Source organism: Spinacia oleracea, chromosome 3, assembly GCF_020520425.1.
Source record: "Spinacia oleracea cultivar Varoflay chromosome 3, BTI_SOV_V1, whole genome shotgun sequence".
NCBI classification, from domain to species: domain Eukaryota; kingdom Viridiplantae; phylum Streptophyta; class Magnoliopsida; order Caryophyllales; family Amaranthaceae; genus Spinacia; species Spinacia oleracea.
The window spans coordinates 3,719,398-3,737,835 of NC_079489.1; the positions used below are offsets into that span (position 1 = coordinate 3,719,398).

Genomic DNA, 18,438 nt, shown 5'->3' on the forward strand with positions numbered 1-18,438 from the left:
AAAGAGAACCAGGTTCAAGTGACCCTTTATGAGTTTATGGCTGGAAAGAGGCCGAACATCTGGACCATCCTCCAAAATGTGTAGTAGTTCGATAAAATCCTTGAGTACATTTTATGCCTTTGCTTCAAGTGGTTTTTTTTTCCTAATTTGGTCCTTTGCAGGTAATTAGTGTTGTGCGCCTGATGTGCATTCTATAGTCACCGTGGAAATCGAGCTATTGTGAAAAAGAAGCAGAATTTCAACTGGTTTCCCTTTTGGAAGAAGGAAAACAAGAACACATGGCTTGCAAAGTTTATGCAAATGAATGAGTTGAAAGACCAAGTGTGCTCTTCTTGGTTTGCTCCTGTTGGATCTACAAGTGACTACCCTTTATTGACGAAGTGGGTAATTTACAGCAAGGTATGTGATCAAAATTTTAAAGAATTTTTCTTGGTAATGTTATGGCGATTAAGCTCTTCGTAATTTATCTTATAACACTGCGTGCTTGTTGGTCTATTCTTTTGTTCCATGGCAGCTTGCATGCAGCAAGCGAGCAGCGGCACATGTGCAGAGTCGCCAGACGAAATTTCCCCTATATAGTCCTTATGGGCCACCTTTATAGGGATTTGCATAGCTAAGTATGTAGTGGCAAGGTCAACTGGGTGAGTTATTACTCTCTCTATTCACATTTTCGTTACCAAGTGATATTTTACCTATTACTGAATTTATAGCTGCCAAAATTGTATTAACGATGTTCAGGCAAGAAGGGACTAGGCTAAGACATCTAGGAATTCTATCACCTTTACCTATGATACTTGACTTCTTCATTTCAACCAAAGTGCCGTTTCCAAATTTTATTACTTCCTATAACATGAAATAATTCACCTCCAGCAAAGACTGAAATGTTTTAGAAGTTGCAAGATCCGGTTGCTTCTTTGTGTAAATAGTATCTATCGCTTTTTATCATGATTTTGAGGTTCTGCACTTCAATATTGTCTTGCAGTCAGAGAAATCTGAGCTTTACGACGAGTTGAATGCTATTAAGGGTGAAAAGGAACAAAACTGGGCATTTATAAATGAAAAAAGATCGCAATTGAAGCTCTTGCAGGAAGCGTTGGGCTCCTTACGTGGTGATGGTGGTGGAGAGAAGAGATTTCTCATATGTTCACTAAGAAGGGTTGTATTACTTATGTCCAGCCTATCTACGTGCCTGCTGATGATTTGACAGATCCTGCTACAACTTCTGCTCACTTGGATGCCACTACTGTGTTATCCCAACAGTAAACTGAGGAGCTTATTTGATATTTGCAAATAAAAAACTTAGATAAAAGGATTTGTTCTTGTCTGCGTCTTTTGAGTAATATGTACCTTGTGTGGAGGATCATTCTTTAATATAACTCAAATCTCTCTCTTTCTATCTCCTGACATAACTCAAAACTCAAGTCACTGTCACAATTCGCATTGTTATTTGTCTTACATGCACGTCATACAGAAGGGAACTGTCCTAATCATAGAAATTTCATGTTTTCAGGGACATTTTGAGCTGCTAAATTGGTATATGCAGCACCTAAAAAGAACAAAAGAGTTGGTTTGTTCTCTTCCCTATTCATGTCCTGCATTGTTTTCAAGATTTTATTTATCACCAAAGACCATGTAACTGACCTGCCTACTTTTTACTTTACCTTCTATGCAGGATGCTCATTCGAGCTTCTCACTGATCATCCTAAGGTTTCTTCTCGCGCAGAGAGATCTTAACCAAGAGGTGTAACTTCTAATTTTGTTTGCATTTTAGTAATTTTGATATCTAGGGTTGGGGTTCTATCTATTTGCTTTTGCATCTCCCATTCTCTACTCCCTCGTCCTCTTTAATTATATCTCCTGCATTTTCGATTTGAATTGGATTTTAACTTCTTTTTTTTTGTTTTTCTTGTAAAAATTTGACAGTGAGAGTACAATGTCCACAATACAGCAATTCGCGAGCGCAAAAGTCGATGAATCGGTTAGTCGTTGATGAATCAGTTATTGTTATGCATCCTGATACAATGAAAACGCTTCAGCCCTTTCGCGGTGATACTTTTCTAATCCAGGTATAATTTTTATCATTGATGTGTTTGTATTGTTATAGTTTTTGTTGTTTCTATTATTATATAGTCAATTGTCTACTTGAGGGTTCCTTTTCTAATGTTGCAAGAACTAAAATAAATTAAGCATAAATAATTTTTGTTGTTTCTATAATTCTATTGTTAATTTATGATGGAAGAGTGTCGTATGATCATCTTAGTTTTAAAAAGCGCTCTTTTTTGCGCTTAAAGCTCGGAAGCTCAGAAGCTCACAGCAAAACGCTTCTGCCAGCCGAAGCCTAGCGACATACAAGAAGCGCGCGCTTCCTAGCGCTTCGGTGCTTCTGCGCTTCCTAGGGCTTTTGCGCTTCTTGTAGTCTGGGCACATTAGACCCTTCATTTTTATAAAAAATAAAGCCACGTGACTCTAATCTTCTTTTTTAAAGTATCACGTGATTTCTTTTTTTGAAAAGCGAATATTTGGGAAGTTTTTGAAAACCCTAGTGCAATTTTCTCCCTTAGCCGGATTTCTCTATCCTTCTCGCCGGATTTCTCCCGTCGGATTCTGAATTTTTCTTTCACTGTTTTGATTTCTCTTTTTTTTCATCTTTTTTTTCAATATTTCCTCCATATTTTCTGAACTTTTGAAATTTTATTATTTCTTTGTGGGTGCGCTTCGCCTACGAAAAGCGTGCGCTTTCACTTTGCGCTTTGCGCTTAAGCTCCAGGGCCCTTTTGCGCTTCAGTGCGCTTCGCGCTTTTTAAAACTAAGATGATCATTCAATAATACACTGGTGTGAAACTGAACCTTGAGTAATTTTGAGTTATTCCTTGTATTTGTATTGAATTTATATCAGTTGTTCATATGGAATTTGTCTGGCTTGTTAGTTTTTACCTATGATAGGAAAAGAGAAAAAAATTTGATACGTCATAAGTGTACAAAATAGGACAGACGAGCTGTTCTTCCATGCATCACGTGCAAGGAAAAATAGTACTATGTGCGATGTATCAGACAATGGTAAGAAGCTACTGCAATGCGCTGTGCGTTTTGCTGCACTTACAAATTCGATTATCGTGCAACTATATTTCTTTTTCTTTTTTTTAACTGAGGTGTTTTCTTCGGCGAGTAGGTATCCTCGTGCTTCTGAAGTGGAACTTGCACAAGCCAGTCCCTTCTGTCAAATTTGTGATTGTAATGAGAGCAATTTGACTGAGCAAGCCTGCCCATGTATTGTTAGATTCTTATGTTTCTTTGAAGTTGAATAGGGTAGGATGACATATCTGGGTTCCTAATTGGAGATAGTGAGATACTTGGCATGTTTCCTTGATTTCTCCGAACAACTGGAAATTCTTGGAAGTATGAGGTAAAAGCTGGTTTTGTCTTGATGTTATCTACTTGCCAGTGTTCATTTGGATCACTTTCTTAACCTCTTTGTTGCTTATTATAGTGTGTAGGTCGTTTTTCTGTTTGGTAAAGAGTGATAAAGATAATAAGTTTTCCTGATAGTTTTTTCAAGTATGTTCCGTAATACCACTGCAGTATTAATGTGAAGGCGAGAAGTTGTTTCCGAAGTGTGGCAGAGACAAAGCAAGAGCAGAAGAAAAAGGAACCCAATAAAGTGACATTTTTCGATAACTGTAGACATTGCTCAAATTACCCATCTGCCAAGATTTCAGAGCATGAGAACTGCCCAGCTACAGGTATTTTTGTTCCTTGTGAACTCCTTTTCTCTCTTTTTTCTGAATTCATTTGTTGTAGTGATTGCTTTTATGTAATTCTTAGACATAGATAACTGATTTGTGATTCATTCATACTATGTGGTAAATGTGATGCATTCATACTATGTGATAACTAGTGAAAAGCAGACATGACTATCTGAAGAATATCTTTATGGAACTCATGTTTTCAGTTCAATAAGATCATATGCTAGGTTTATCTGTTCTCTTTCCCTTGTTTAGGTGTGGAATTAGGGGCTCATTAGCATGGGTTCCACTTCCCCACCCCTTCCTTCCACCACATATGTTTAATTCTATCCCACAATTAATTTTAAATTTAGTGTAATAAGAATATTCGAGTAATGAAAGAAGTGGAGTACTACACATTCAATGATTCAAAGATATAAAGAAGTATTACTCATCCTTCATCCCTGTTTTTGCATTTAAGAATATTTTGGATGACCTTGTTCTAACAATAGACTAAAGGCATTAGTGGTACTTAAATATTTCTCTTATTGTCTTTTGTGACAGTGACATAGATAGCAGTTGTCAAATATTTAAATTTGTTGTTATTTGTGATGTAGGAAGAAGATGTTGCTGTTTTGGAGTGCATGTTTGGCGAAAGATAACTTGAAAGTTCGAACGTGAAATTAGTAATTACCGTCTCCAAATTCAGATCAAGAAGGATAAGACACAGAAGAAGGATATAAATTTAGTAATTTTATTAGTTTGGCGGAAAAAATACTTAATTATTTATTAGTAAGAATAATTCTTTAAAATAGTAGTTTGAAAACAACTTGGTGTATATATTAAACTTTTGTGGACAATAAGGAGAAGGTAGCTACATTGATATACTACCAAACATCGTGTATCCTAAAGTTGTCTAAACTTGAAAGCTTTATTTTTCTTTTCATGGCTCCAAAACCTTAAATGATACCTTAGGATATTCTCAATGCAGACTTACCCTCCAAAGATGAACTCAATTGGCAATTCTTCCTCTTAAGTCTTAACCAAGTGAATGGCTGAATAATGTCAACAAAAGATAGCTTTCACTTATGTGTAGCTTTTTTATTTTTTTCATAAGCATTTTTTTGTTGCTGCTACAAATATATTAATTAAGAAAATTATAATTTCACAAAACATACCATTCATATTTTAACAAAATAGATTTCTATACCTCGGGGGACGGCGCGCGTTAGCGCGCCGGCCAACGACTAGTTATACAAAGTATATATAATGAAAAATAAATTGTTACAATAATCAAATAAATGGTAGAGCGCTCACTTGGCATGCAAGAGACACGGGGTTCGATCCCCCGCATCTCCATTTATACATTATTTTTAATGTTGATTTGGTACACGTGACTCCGTTCCTAGCTAATTAACTTGATTACAACAAACAACATTTGATTATTGTTTTCAATCAAATTAACAGATTTTTCATGAAATGCTCTCGAGATTTAACAAAATGCACCAAATACACTCAACTTTTTTAAAATACACCAAAAATTATTGAGTTTAGTAAAAATGCACCAAATAACTTGAGAATTTACCCTCCAATTTGAGTCCTAACTCGGAGAACCATACACGAAATATAAAAGCAAAATATAAATAACATTATGAATCGGACAAAAACGGAAATTGAAAAATATGGAATCAGTAACTATCTCCTAGGTTCTTTGGTTGTACGTCATGAAAGGTGAAACAAGACTTTCAACATACGAGACTGCCGGTACAAAGTATTCCCAATATTGAGACGTTTCATCTTCAAACCATTCATGAAGCGTAATAATTTGATGATCACTCTTACTCTTTAGGTACAAACTCCATACTTTCGAGGTCGAATGCGTTAATAACTTCACACCATCCCTAGACTCATACAAAGTAAAAAAGTTACATGAACTCGTAGGGATCTCGACATTGTTAAGCTTCAAAAACTTGTTCCATGAACTCGAATCACCGTACCGTTCAAGCCTCCACACTTGTAGACATCCACTTACCCCCTCCCCGTACGCGCGGGCCGTCATCGCAATACATAGATCATCCTTAATGCTACTCAGACAAGTATAGACGCCACTGTGTCGGATCCGGATCCTCTGCTGCCAGGCCACAATAATTTCCTCGGGCGGGTTTACTGTGTTGATGGTATCCATTTCCATATCAAACCCTAGAATAATCAAGTCATCTTCATTGTTGTAGTCATCAATGTTATATCTTACTAACCAATGTGATTTCGAATTAGGCAAAACAATTCCAGGACATAAATAACCGTACAAAGGACTAATACGTCCCAAACCAATATCCGCATAGAGTTGTTTCCATTCGGTATCACAACTCCTCAACGTATAACAATAAACTCGAATCACCTCCCTTAGGTCCAAGATCACAAGCTTGTAATCATCCAACGACGGGATGTACCTAGGGGTGACCAAAAAAATCCGAATAAATGGTTAGCCATATTTCCGATCAAACCGAAATCGGCAACTTTTGTGTAAGACCGTCTTACCGGAAAGACCACTTTGGTTGCTTAACTAATTGGTTACATTGCTTAATTAATTGATTCAATTGCTTAACGAATTAATTCCCTTGCTTAACTAATCGGTTTCAATACTTAACTAATTAGTTAAAGTGCTTAACTAATTGGTTCCATTGCTTAACTTATATGGTGTAAGACCGCCTTATAGAAAAGTTTGTAAACCGAAATATTGTAAAAAAGAAAATGTTTGAAACTTAAAAAACAAATTAGAAAGTTACATACACCATATGATCTAAAAAAAAAATTAACAAGAATATAAATCTATAAAAAACATTAAGAAAATTACAGTGATTTGATTATATATACTAAAATACTGCGTGTTATAAAAGAAATTTTATGCAAGTGCAGAGTAAGGTTATTAAATTTACAATTATCGTAGACATGATATTTGGATACTAAAACTATAGGTAATTTACAATAAATCTATAACGATTATTTAGAAAAATAAAAATAAAAAAGCTTATTAGAAAGGTAAAATAAGTATGAAAATTAGTTCCGCATAAATCGGATTCGGATTATCCGAATTTCCGATAGACGTACCCGAACCCTGAAACATACTGGCATGGATATTCCGCGAGTGGGTCTGGAATTTTACGGCATTCGCTAGTGATTGGATTCCAAACACACATTTCACCACAATTTAGCCAGCAGCATTGTAATCCATTGCATGAACCAAGATTATAAAATCCGTATTTCGACTTATTGAATTGGAAGTCTGTGGTGCTGAAATCATCATAAGAGATGTAGGTTAATGTTTCTACCCTTTCTCTTGATAAAGACTTAGATAAAGATGGGACCAAAACCCCATTGTTATTATGATTTGTTTTCGATAGTCGAAGATTCGATTCGATGAAATTAGGGTTTGAGATTATGGATCGCCATTGTTTACAAACAGTTTTGTATCGGATTAGTGATTTTGGAGGTAGTCTTGGGAGGATGTTTGTCATCAAAAGATCATCGGATATATTAGGGTTAGGGTTAAGGTTAGGGTTTTCTCTAATCTCCATATTCTTCCCTTTGCTTGCTTTTTGTGAAATTGAAGAATTAGGTTGATTGAATAGTTGGTTGCAATGTGGATTTATAACTTTCTTTTTATACAAGCGTTTGTGAATTTATAATTTGAGTAGGGCTTTTCTCTTTAAAAGATAGTCTATTTCTTAACCTATTACTATGCTAGTCTTATATGCACGCGATGCGTGCGGAATTATATACGAACTGAAAATTGTGTTGTTACAACTAATCATCACAAATAATAGGCAAAAAAAATGTTCACAAAGCTCGATCATCTAAAGAATTTTTTTTCTATGATGTATATAAATGAACCCCTCTGCAAACCATTCGATGAATTTTCAACGCGAGGCGAGAAAATAGTACACTGTATGCCTTTACTCTACCAAAAAAAAGAAATATAGACAGAAAAAGTTATGTTATAGAAAAATAACTTAATAAAAACTGACTGAAATATAAAAAATTTACTCATGACATCGGAAAAAAGCATTTATCAATGAAATAGTAGTTGTTCCTCGAGAATAAAGAGTAGAAAATGACACTCCGTCCTCCTGTAAAAAAATTAGAATAAAAGTAGAATTACATAAAATGTCACAATATATGAATGTCTATAACAAAAAGAAAAAAAAGTTATGCAGCTGAATACATTTAATTCAGCCGTAATAGAAAATTAATGCCTCTAAGGTAACAATTCGCACGCGACATTGTAAAGTAAGAATTTTAATAAAATTTATTGAAGTACTTAGGAACACGACTAATATTACCATAACGAAATATTTAGTGAAAATAAGAATGCAATAACATTTACAACAATGTTAGAAAATACTACCTCTGTTTCGAAAATGTACTTACTTGAATCGGCAATGTCAATCGTAGGAGGAGAAACGGTGATGGAGTTTATGTAGATGTTTGCGTGGTTTACTTTTTGTTGAAATATTCGACTGAAGAATTTTGATTTTGGTAATTGTAATAAGTAGTTATAGTTAATTTCTATTTTTATCTTTGGCTTTTGCTTGTTGTTACATTTCTAGCGTGATTTTTGGTGGGTTTAATTTGCTGTGATTAAGCATTTAGTTGTAATTTTTTTCCCCTTTTTAGTGTAATTGAGTATTTAATTATTTAATGTGATTGAGTATTTGATTGCAGTTTTCCTTTTTTATTTATGATTTTTTACTAATTTAGTTTGACTATATATTAAGGAGAGAGATTGATTTGTAATTCTCATTAAGTATATATTATTTGTTAGAAACGGTTACACTTCATAATATGTGTTTTTGAGTAGGAATTAAATTTTTTATTTGCTGTCAAATTTAACTTTTATGCGTTATACTTTGATAACTCATAATAGCACTAAATAGTCCGTTTATTACATGAATTCAATTTTGATAAAAAAAAAATCATTTTTTAAAATCTATTCCATATGGGACATCAAAGGGTATTAAAGTCTATTCATAAGGGGACACCAAAAGTGGGATTACCGAAATGTCCCTCCCCTCTTGGCTTATGTAATAGAGATTTTGATTAATTAATTTAATTCTTTTGACATTCATTTAAGAGCATCAAAGGTGATGTAGCTAGGGGTATTCATCGGTCCAAACTCAGACCGGAACGGGCCATCTCAACCGGGCTTGAATTTTGATAATACAAAATCCGGAGACCGTTGGACACTGCTATATGGAGGTCAATCGTGGTGGTTCGTTTCTTGTTAGGGGATTGCCCTCTTAATTCTCCTTTTATACATATTATTCGCAAGTGCAAGCTTTGATTGCTCGTCAAGGGTGGAAGGTCAGTAGGTCACCGTTGGACACTGCTATAGGGAGGCCAATCGGGCGGCGAATTGGCTAGCCAATTATGGTGTTACTTTGAACCAAAAACTCGTGATGTTTTAGGCGGTCCCAAAGACCCAAAAGACCTCCAGGATGATTTATTGGAGGACCTTAGTGGAGTGGCTAGACCTCGATTGGTTCCGACCGAAACGGGAGAGTTGGTTTAGTAGTTGCAGGAATGGCGGCTTTGCTTTTGATTTTGTTGTTTTCGCGTTGTTATGTTAGCTTTGATTTCCTAGTTCTTTTATTTTGCCCCCTTTTAATATAAGGGCTTAACCCTACTCTTCCTCCCCCAAAAAAGTAAAAATAAATTTGGAGACCGAACCGGTTATGCTTGGACTGAATTATGATTACTGAATCGGAAAAAAAAGGTCCAAAATCCGGACCGTTTGTAGACCAATTTCTATATTTTTTTTATTTTTTCTAAAATTTATGGTAAAAAAGAAAAAGTATATTAAAAAAAATCAATTATTTAAGACCATTTTTAGAAGCTAAAATAAAATGTATCACAATATATTAATATTTACAACATATTAAATGACACTACAAGAAATTGTACTATTAACGACGGGAAATCCCGTCGCGAAAGGCCAATAATCGTTGATTAACGAAGGGATTTCTTGTCGCGAACCCGTCATAAAAGAGGGTCGTCGTTAATAGAAATCCCGTCGTTAACCCGTCGTAAAAGACATTTTGCGACGGTTATTCCCGTCATTGTTTGGTTGTTAGCCCCATCGTAAAAGGCTTTTGCGGCGGGATTTTTTACCCGTCGTAATTAGGTTGTCGTTAAAGATACAAATTCTTGTAGTGTGAGAGAATTAAATTTTTATATAGTTAATATTATATTTAATTAAGGGAAAATCGGTTTATTTTTTTCGATCCGAACCAATTTTTGCACACTCCTCCGCATCTCCATTTCTAATTTTTAATGTTGATTTGGTATCTCCATTTCTAATTATTTCCACTTATTTTAGAAAAAAGGTGAATAGAACTTAGCTTAAACGTACATATGTTCGATTATTTTATAATATTTCAACAAACATATATATTGTTGACAAAGATTAAGAGCATGCGTAGAATATATCACAACTTAATTTCCACTCTTCCAAATATATACGTAGTTATTTATTATTTGAATAATCAGTAAAGAGCACAAGAAGGGGATGTAGCTCAAATGGTAGAGCGCTCGCTTTGCATGCGAGAGGCACGGGGTTCGATCCCCCGCATCTCCAAAGTTTTTTTATGCTGCTTTGTCAAACATGATAAATACATTAAATAATTGAAATGATATACTTCGTATTAGAAATTGTAGGTAAAATCTATCCCAAAACTCTATCTTTTGAGAAAGAAAAACTTATAAATTCTCAATGATACTAATCATTCAACCAACCTATCTATACTAATATATTAAAAGGCGTTGAGAAAAATGTCTATGTGACACGTAGTACTCTTCCTTTTGCGCCACATCATCCACTCACCAAATGATATGTCATATCATGGACAACCAAAAATCATTACATATACAACGAGGTTCGAACTCCAGACCTCAAGTGTGGAGGATAACTCTCATTACCATCTTAACCACCAACCATTTGTGGTGTATCTCTTCACATTAATTTATAAATGAATGTTAACATGAAGTTTACAACAACTAAACTTTTATGTGACTTTTTATTTTCAATTGACTATTTTGGAAAGAAATAATAATTAAAATATTAGGACAACCATGAATAAACATGATGTCATAAGTCTCATAAGCATCAACTACAGAAATGCTTTGCATGATTGCATATGTCTAATTTGGTGTTTGTTAATTTTGAATCATTTATTTCCACTAGAAAACAAATTATACAAATTGTAAGATGATGCAATTGAAAAATTATTTCTCATGATAAATGACTTAGTGTGTTTGTGTAGTTGACGAACTTGATGAATGATTTCACTTAATACTATACATGTATCTTATCAAATATTTTTCTCAAGAAAAATCTTAAATTTTAACTATTCAATGTAGCAATCGGGGCATCGCCCGAGCCACGCACTAGTTTACAATTAAAAATCAAAGGGAAGAATATGGAAATTAAAGAAAACCCTAACCCTAATATATCCGATGATATTTTGATCATTAACATCCTTCCAAAACTACCTCCAAAATCACTAATACGATTCAAAACTGTTTGTAAACAATGGCGATCCATAATCTCAAACCCTAATTTTATCGAATCGAATCTTCGACTATCGAAAACAAATCATAATAACAATGGGGTTTTGGTCCGATCAATATCTAGGTCTTCATCGAGAAAAAGGGTAGTAACATTAACCTACATCTCTTATGGTGATTTCAGCACCACAGACTTCCACTTGGATATGTCAAAAATCGGAATTCGTTATACGGATAAGTTTTCTCAATTTTTTATTCTTGGTTCTTGCAATGGATTACTGTGCTACTGCCTTTTTTTTTGGTTCGATGCTACTGCCTAGATGCTAGTGTAATCTGTGTTTGGAATCCAATCACCAGTGAATGCCGTAAAATTCCAAACCCAATCTCGCAAGGTCCCCGCCGGTGTGTTTCGGGTTTCGGGTACGTCCCTTCGTTGGATAATTTATTAATCGGATCAGAAATTTGGATTCTCGAATCCGATTTATGCGAAACTAATTCTTAATAACTTGCGAGTAAACTCTTTTTTCCCCCTAATAATCATCATAAATTTGTAATAAATTATCTGTACTGTTAGTATCCATAAATCATGTCCACGATAATTAATAAAATTTAATAACCTCAATATGCACTTGCAGTATATTAATATAATCAAATAACTACATTCGGTAATTTTCTTTAACATTGTATCTTATTGACATATATATTCCTATTAAACTTTTTTATGTAACTTTTTATTTTGTTATTTATGTTTCACAACGTTTTTGTTTATAACAAAATTGCAAAATTCGGATCAGATCAGCAAAAAAAAATATGAATATCCATTTATTCGGATTTTTTTGTTCACCCCTAGGTACATCCCGTCGTTGGATGATTACAAGCTAGTGATTTTGGAGCTAAGTAACGTGATTCGAGTCCATTGTTACACGTTGAGGAGTTGTGATACCGAATGGAAACAATTACACTATGAGGATATTGCGGATATTGATGATAGGTTTGGTTTGGGACATATTTATTTTGTGAACAATCACTTATGTCCTGGGATTGTGTAGTAGGGGACTTGATTACACTACAAGAATTTATATCTTTAACGACAACTTAATTACGACGTGTTAAAAATCTCGTCGCAAAAGCCTTTTGCGACGGGGCTAACAACCAAACAATGACGGGAATAACCGTCGCAAATGTCTTTTACGACGGAATTTCTATTAACGACGGCCCCTTTTATGACGGGTTCGCGACAGAAAATCCCGTCGTTGATCAACTATTATTGGCCTTTCGCGACGGGATTTTCCGTCGTTAATAGTACAATTTCTTGTAGTGTAATTATTCTAGGGTTTGATTTGGAGACGGAGACCTTCAACACGGTAAAACCGCCCGAGGAAATCACTTGGATCCGATCCGGTGCCGTCCATACTTGTCTGAGCAACATTAAGGATAATCTATGTGTTGCGAGGATGACACGTGCGTACGAGGTTGTAACTGGATGTCTAGAAGTATGGAAGCTTGAACGGTACGGAGATTCGAGTTCATGGAACAAGTTTTTAAAGCTTAACAATGTCGAGAGGCCTTTGAGTTTATGTTACTTTTTTACTTCGTATGAGTCTAGGGAAGGTGTCAAGTTTTTGACGTACTGTAACTCGAAAGTATGGAGTTTGTACCTAAAGAGTAAGAGTGATCATCAAATTATGCATAAACGTTTTGGAGTTGAACCGTCTCTATTCGGCCACTATGGAGTATTCGCAGTCTTGTATGTTGAAAGTCTTGTTTCTCCTTTTATGGCTGCGGAAAAAAAGTCAGAGAAAAAATAACTGATTCAATATTTGCACTTTTCGTTTTAGTCCGATTCATAATTTACTTTGCCGCCACTACAAGAAATTGTACTATTAACGACGGGAAATCCCGTCGCGAAAGGCCAATAATCGTTGATTAACGACGGGATTTCCTGTCGCGAACCCGTCATAAAAGGGGGCCGTCGTTAATAGAAATCCCGTCGTAAATCCATCGTAAACCCGTCGTAAAAGACATTTGCGACGGTTATTCCCGTCATTGTTTGGTTGTTAGCCCCGTCACAAAAGCCTTTTGCGACGGGATTTTTGACCCGTCGTAATTAGGTTGTCGTTAAAGATACAAATTCTTGTAGTGCGCATTATATTTCGTATATGGTTTTCCTTAGATATTTTTTCTCTCTAAGCAATAAAAATGTTGTTGCTATTGTTTATCTAGGCTCATGAGTTATGACATCTAATATGAACAAATGTATAGAAGAGTGCCACAAAGAGCATCGCAAATGATGCAGACGTGATTTGAACTCTTGGTGTCACTTCGTTGTGCTACATTGTGTGCATGTATTGTCAAAATTTAAGCCGCTACTCCAACGTCTCCAACATGTTAGTGAGTATGTTGTATGCATGCATTTTAGTAATCGAAAGCAGTAAATATATTATGTTAGTGATCTGAAAACCAAAATACTTAAACCTATCTTTGGAGTGTGTATGTGTATGAACCAGGATCTGTTGGCTTTGGTGGGCCCGCCCTCTGGTCCCTAGTGTATTTTCAGTTCTTGCCTCACTAAAACTTTAATAATTGTATAAATTTCATACTATATTATTTAATTTTCTACTGTCCTCTCATAAAACTGTTCAAGATCCACCACTTTAATAATTTTTTACATAATACTACCTATATATAAAAACAAAAACAAATATCACTATTTTAAAAGAGCATCACAATTATTTTTTTCTTGTATTCACCAACATTCAGATTTAGTGCAAATATAGTACAGAAACTAGGCTAAAAATATTTTAGTGGGTGCAAAAAAATAAGCTGAAAATAAAATATCTAAAGAGGAGAACCCTATATACTTCCTCCATTCTCTTTTAGTTACAACTTTTAAATTTTTATTATATAAAAAGCATGCACCTGAGTCGGCATCAAAAAAGTAATTATCGGTCAATTTTACAATTTAAAAGATAGGGCAAGTGAATAATTAAACAATCAATTAACATTATTGTGTATTTGTATGTGTTTTAAAATTACAAGCGTGAACTAGTAAAGTATATAGCAACATCGAATCATTTGTTCTCTCCTCGCAGACTTTTTTCCACCGCCATAAAAGGTGAAACAAGACTTTCAACATACAAGACTGTGAATGCAAAGTGCTCTTCGCAGAGCAAAGAGAATTCAACTCCAAAACGATCATGCCGCATAAACCATTCCTCCCTATTCGAATAAGTGAAATACGTCAAACCATCTCTACCCTTATACGAAGTAAGAAAGCTACATAAACTTTTAGGACTCTCAACACCATTAACCCATAAAATCTTATTCCACGAACTCGAATCTCCGTACCGTTCGAGCTTCCACACTTGTAAGGAATCAACCCACCCTTCTAAACTAGTACCATGTGCAGCAATACATAACTTATCATCGATACTACTCAAACAATAATGAACACCGTCCATTGAAGGTTCTCCACTCTGCAACTCCCAATTCACGAGTTGTTCGGGTATTTTAACGGTGTTAAAGGTATCCGTCGCTAAATCGAAAGCTAATATCATGCTACAGTCTCGGGTTTTGTAGTTGTGTCGGGCGACCCAATGTGATATCGCGTTAGGTAAAACGACCGCGGTCTGGGGACAAAAGTAGTTGTAAAACGGATTATCCATATCCAAATCCAAATCCGGTTGGAAAGGATTCGAATCAAACATATCATCAACAACCCGGATAAGCTCCCACTCGTTACACCTTAACGTGTAAGAATAAACCCGGATCATGCTACTTGATCCATCGACGTTGATAAACTCTAACATGACTAGCTTGTAGTCGTCTATCGAAGGGACGTACCCGAACCCGGAAAGACACTGCCATGAATGGGTGTATTTCACGGGTGGGTTGGGAAGTTTTCGGTATTCGTTCGTGATCGGGTTCCAAACACAGATTATACGACCACTTAGCCAGCAACAGAGTAATCCATTGCAACAACCAAGAACAAAGAATGTTTGGTGATCTCGATAACGAAGTACGATTTTCGAGGTATCGAAATCAAAGTCTTTTTTGGTGAAATCATCGTAAGATAGGGAGGTTAAGGTTAGTACCCCTTCTTTTAATGATCTAGATAAAGATCGGAATAAAATCCCAATGTTTTTGTGATTTGTGTTCGATAGTTGAAGATTTGATTTGATGAATTTAGGGTTTGAGATTATTGATTGCCATTGTGTAGAAACTCTTTTGAATCGGATTAGTGATTTTGGTGGTACTCTTGGGAGGATGTTAGTGATCAAAAGATCTTCGGGTATATTAGGGTTAGGGTTTTCTATAATTATCTCCATCTTCTTCCCGAGTGTAATTTTATGAGACCGCCTTCTGCATAAGATCCTTAGTTTGTTTGAATAATTGGTTGCATATTGGGAATTTATATAAAAACAATTCTATATAAAAGAGAAGACGATTTAAAAGATAGATGATAGCCTAAATGTCCTAGTAGTATTTTTTTTTTTTTTTTTTTATTATTATATGTTTGATACAGTTGGTTTACGGGTTAAATTCTTCTATCCTAGAATTTGATCGAATTGGTGTATCACTTATGTATCAATCTTTTTTATTGGTTGAGATATATAGTTAGTCAGCTACTTGTATTTTGATATCCAAACTTACATCAATATCGATTCAACCATTGGAAAAAAAAAGTCTTTATTTTTAACGGTTTTCATGTGAACATTCATAACGTAAATAAAAATTTAAAAAAAAAAATTGTAGCTTCATTCTTTTCTAGTGTAGAAGTATAGAAGGAAGATCGAACTCATTCAACTGATCGAGTTTGTCAGATCAGGTGTAAAGACCATTGGCGACCTCAAACCAGAACTACCCTTAACGCCGCTACATAGAGACCATTGGCGACCTCAAACCAGAACTACCCTTAACGCCGCTACATAGTGATTTTGAGGGTTTATTCAGTTGTCGGTAAAGGTAGAGTTATGGTCAGGATCCATATAAATTTTAAGGACAATTATTTAAGGTAAAATACATAATTTTTATAATAATATTGTTTTGTTTAAAAAAATTTAGAACCAAATTAATAATGTAGTTTAACAATTTATATGGGTTGGTTTGGAAAAATGAATGAAAAAAATTGATATATACATAAAAATGGTGCCAAAAAAGAGAAGTATGGGGTCACGATTCCAATTCGAACACGGGCGTATGATACTAGCTACACATCTATCTCCTTACCAGCCAAGACAAAGTGGATTTATTGTTATATGGATGGCTAAGAAAAATATGAGAAATAGATGGATTAAGGTGAGTTCTGCAAGTCCAAATAGACCATGTTAGTTGTTTCACCTTTTCTTACGACGAAAATTCTATAAAACAATTAATTTGTTTGTTTTAGTGCAGGACTCGATCAGATAATGCATGTGTCCTCAATGAGTACTCCGTACACCTTTTCTTCTTAGCTTATTGTTGCATTAAACTCTTTCTTTGCAATCTTCGTTCCTAATTACAAGTACAAAAGTGTCACATTCTGATTAAGATTGGTTTAATGCTCTCCAGTTAGTTGTCAATCAAATAGTTATTTACGAGGGGTTAGATTCTATCCTAGATGATTTGTTTCCCTGCGCCTTTAGTTTTTTCCATATGTTGATCTTTTGAGTATAAAATTGCCTGCTTACACAAAAAAAAAATTGTTCTGCTGATTTTATTATTTATACCTCTTTTAAGTTTTAGACAGTATGCTAATTGATGAAATTCATCAAATAGGCATATAAGGTTGACTTTTCTGATGTTTGCATTACGTGCATAAACATAGTGTAATATTATTAGCAAAATCATTAGTTTTGTATTGATTGAGAGAGTTGTAGTGCTTGCTGATCTATACAAATGAATGCTAAGACCTATTTATAGGCCGCCCTACTAGTTTCTAGCCTAGAAGCTTCTACAATGCTTCTTCAGAGGAGTGTTCTCTAGGTATTTAGAATGTTCCCACCTCCAAAAAAAAACCAGAAAACGCAGGGAGGTTTAAAAAAAATACCACCGAAATAATACAAAGGTGTTCTAGAACACTCTAGAGAAAGCTAAGCTAAAATGTTCAAGAACACTTTAGAAACTTTTTTTTCTTTTTTTTTTTGAGGGGAAATGAGTTTGTTTTCTGAAAATGCAGCCAGTACATCCTAATATCCAAACAGACGGGAAAAGATAAAGCATCCCCACCTTTAAAACAAATATGAATGAAAAAAACTTTGGAGATGCGGGGGATCGAACCCCGTGCCTCTCGCATGCAAAGCGAGCGCTCTACCATTTGAGCTACATCCCCTTTGATGCTTTAAATGATTAGTGTAATATTTATCATTTTTAATCTGTCCATAAGAATCTTTTGTCTCTGTCCAATAGAAATTTGTTTATGTGCGTTCAACCAAACTTCTCATGAGTCTAAAATACCTAACACACCCCAGTTTTTGTATCCTATTTAAAATGGTTGCCGTTACATATATTTTTCTGGAAATTTCAAACACAAATCGTGTGTATTTAAATCTAGTAGGAGTTCGTATAAATCATAACTCGCCTGCACTTAATCAATTTGGCGAATCTTACGCGTGATGGGGCTTTCGGGCCACTCCCCGTGCCTCTTTCTTAATTTAGTAACTTATGTCTTATAATGCTACTCGTATAAGTCTAATGTTTGAATGTACGGTGGGTGAAAACTTATGTTGTAAATTAATTAAGCTTCTTATTACTGGTTTTAATCTAAGAAACAATAGACTGTTTGAGAAATTGATTTTGGCACACCAGTCTTATATTAATTTTGGTACATTGCATACGAACACACCACCTTTGATTAGAGCGTGGAAAATTGTCTCACAGTTTGTGTGCCAAAATCATTTTTTTGGTGTGCCAAAGTTATTTCCCGCTATTTGCGGCCTGTTTGGGAAGAGTTTAGTTACATGCAACTTAGTTCACATGTGGTATTTTCCTAGTTGGAAGTTAACATCCCGTGAATGTTTTCCCCCCTAGGAAATCATGTGCAACCAAACATAGTGCAAGTAGATAAAACAAAAGAAAAGAAAAACACCATTATTATGCTTTTTAAACACAATTTTGGATGTTTATACTGTTTCTATTTTGGATATATTTGACAAGGACCCGTGACATCTTTTTT

General features: G+C 34.9%; 2 protein-coding genes and 2 non-coding genes across 4 annotated transcripts; 1 reads left to right on the top strand and 3 right to left on the bottom strand.

The window, feature by feature from the left end:
* Positions 1-5,424: 5,424 nt before the first annotated feature.
* On the bottom strand, positions 5,425-7,297 carry LOC130470735 (F-box/kelch-repeat protein At3g23880-like). Its single transcript, XM_056841255.1, has 2 exons — positions 6,831-7,297; positions 5,425-6,172 (listed from the first exon to the last, which is right to left on the bottom strand). Exons 1-2 carry the CDS (start codon positions 7,295-7,297, stop codon positions 5,425-5,427), a joined length of 1,215 nt encoding a protein of 404 aa, XP_056697233.1.
* A 2,986-nt stretch (positions 7,298-10,283) lies between these two features.
* TRNAA-UGC (transfer RNA alanine (anticodon UGC)) lies at positions 10,284-10,356 on the top strand. Its single transcript has one exon. It is a non-coding gene; the product is annotated as a tRNA-Ala (tRNA).
* A 4,000-nt stretch (positions 10,357-14,356) lies between these two features.
* Positions 14,357-15,094, bottom strand: LOC110780330 (uncharacterized). The gene has a single exon (XM_021984741.1). The coding sequence runs from the start codon at positions 15,092-15,094 to the stop codon at positions 14,357-14,359; it is 738 nt and encodes a 245-aa protein (XP_021840433.1).
* A 2,428-nt stretch (positions 15,095-17,522) lies between these two features.
* On the bottom strand, positions 17,523-17,595 carry TRNAA-UGC (transfer RNA alanine (anticodon UGC)). The gene has a single exon. It is a non-coding gene; the product is annotated as a tRNA-Ala (tRNA).
* Between the last annotated feature and the right edge of the window lie 843 nt (positions 17,596-18,438).

Excerpts from the sequence above, each read along its gene's own strand:
- LOC130470735 (XM_056841255.1), bottom strand. The coding sequence starts at position 7,297 with ATGGAGATTAGAGAAAACCCTAACCTTAACCCTAACCCTAATATATCC. Across the intron at positions 6,173-6,830 it reads CAGTATGTTTCAGGGTTCGG|GTACATCCCGTCGTTGGATG; the intron begins GTACGTCTATCG and ends GGTCACCCCTAG.
- LOC110780330 (XM_021984741.1), bottom strand. The coding sequence starts at position 15,094 with ATGTTAGAGTTTATCAACGTCGATGGATCAAGTAGCATGATCCGGGTT.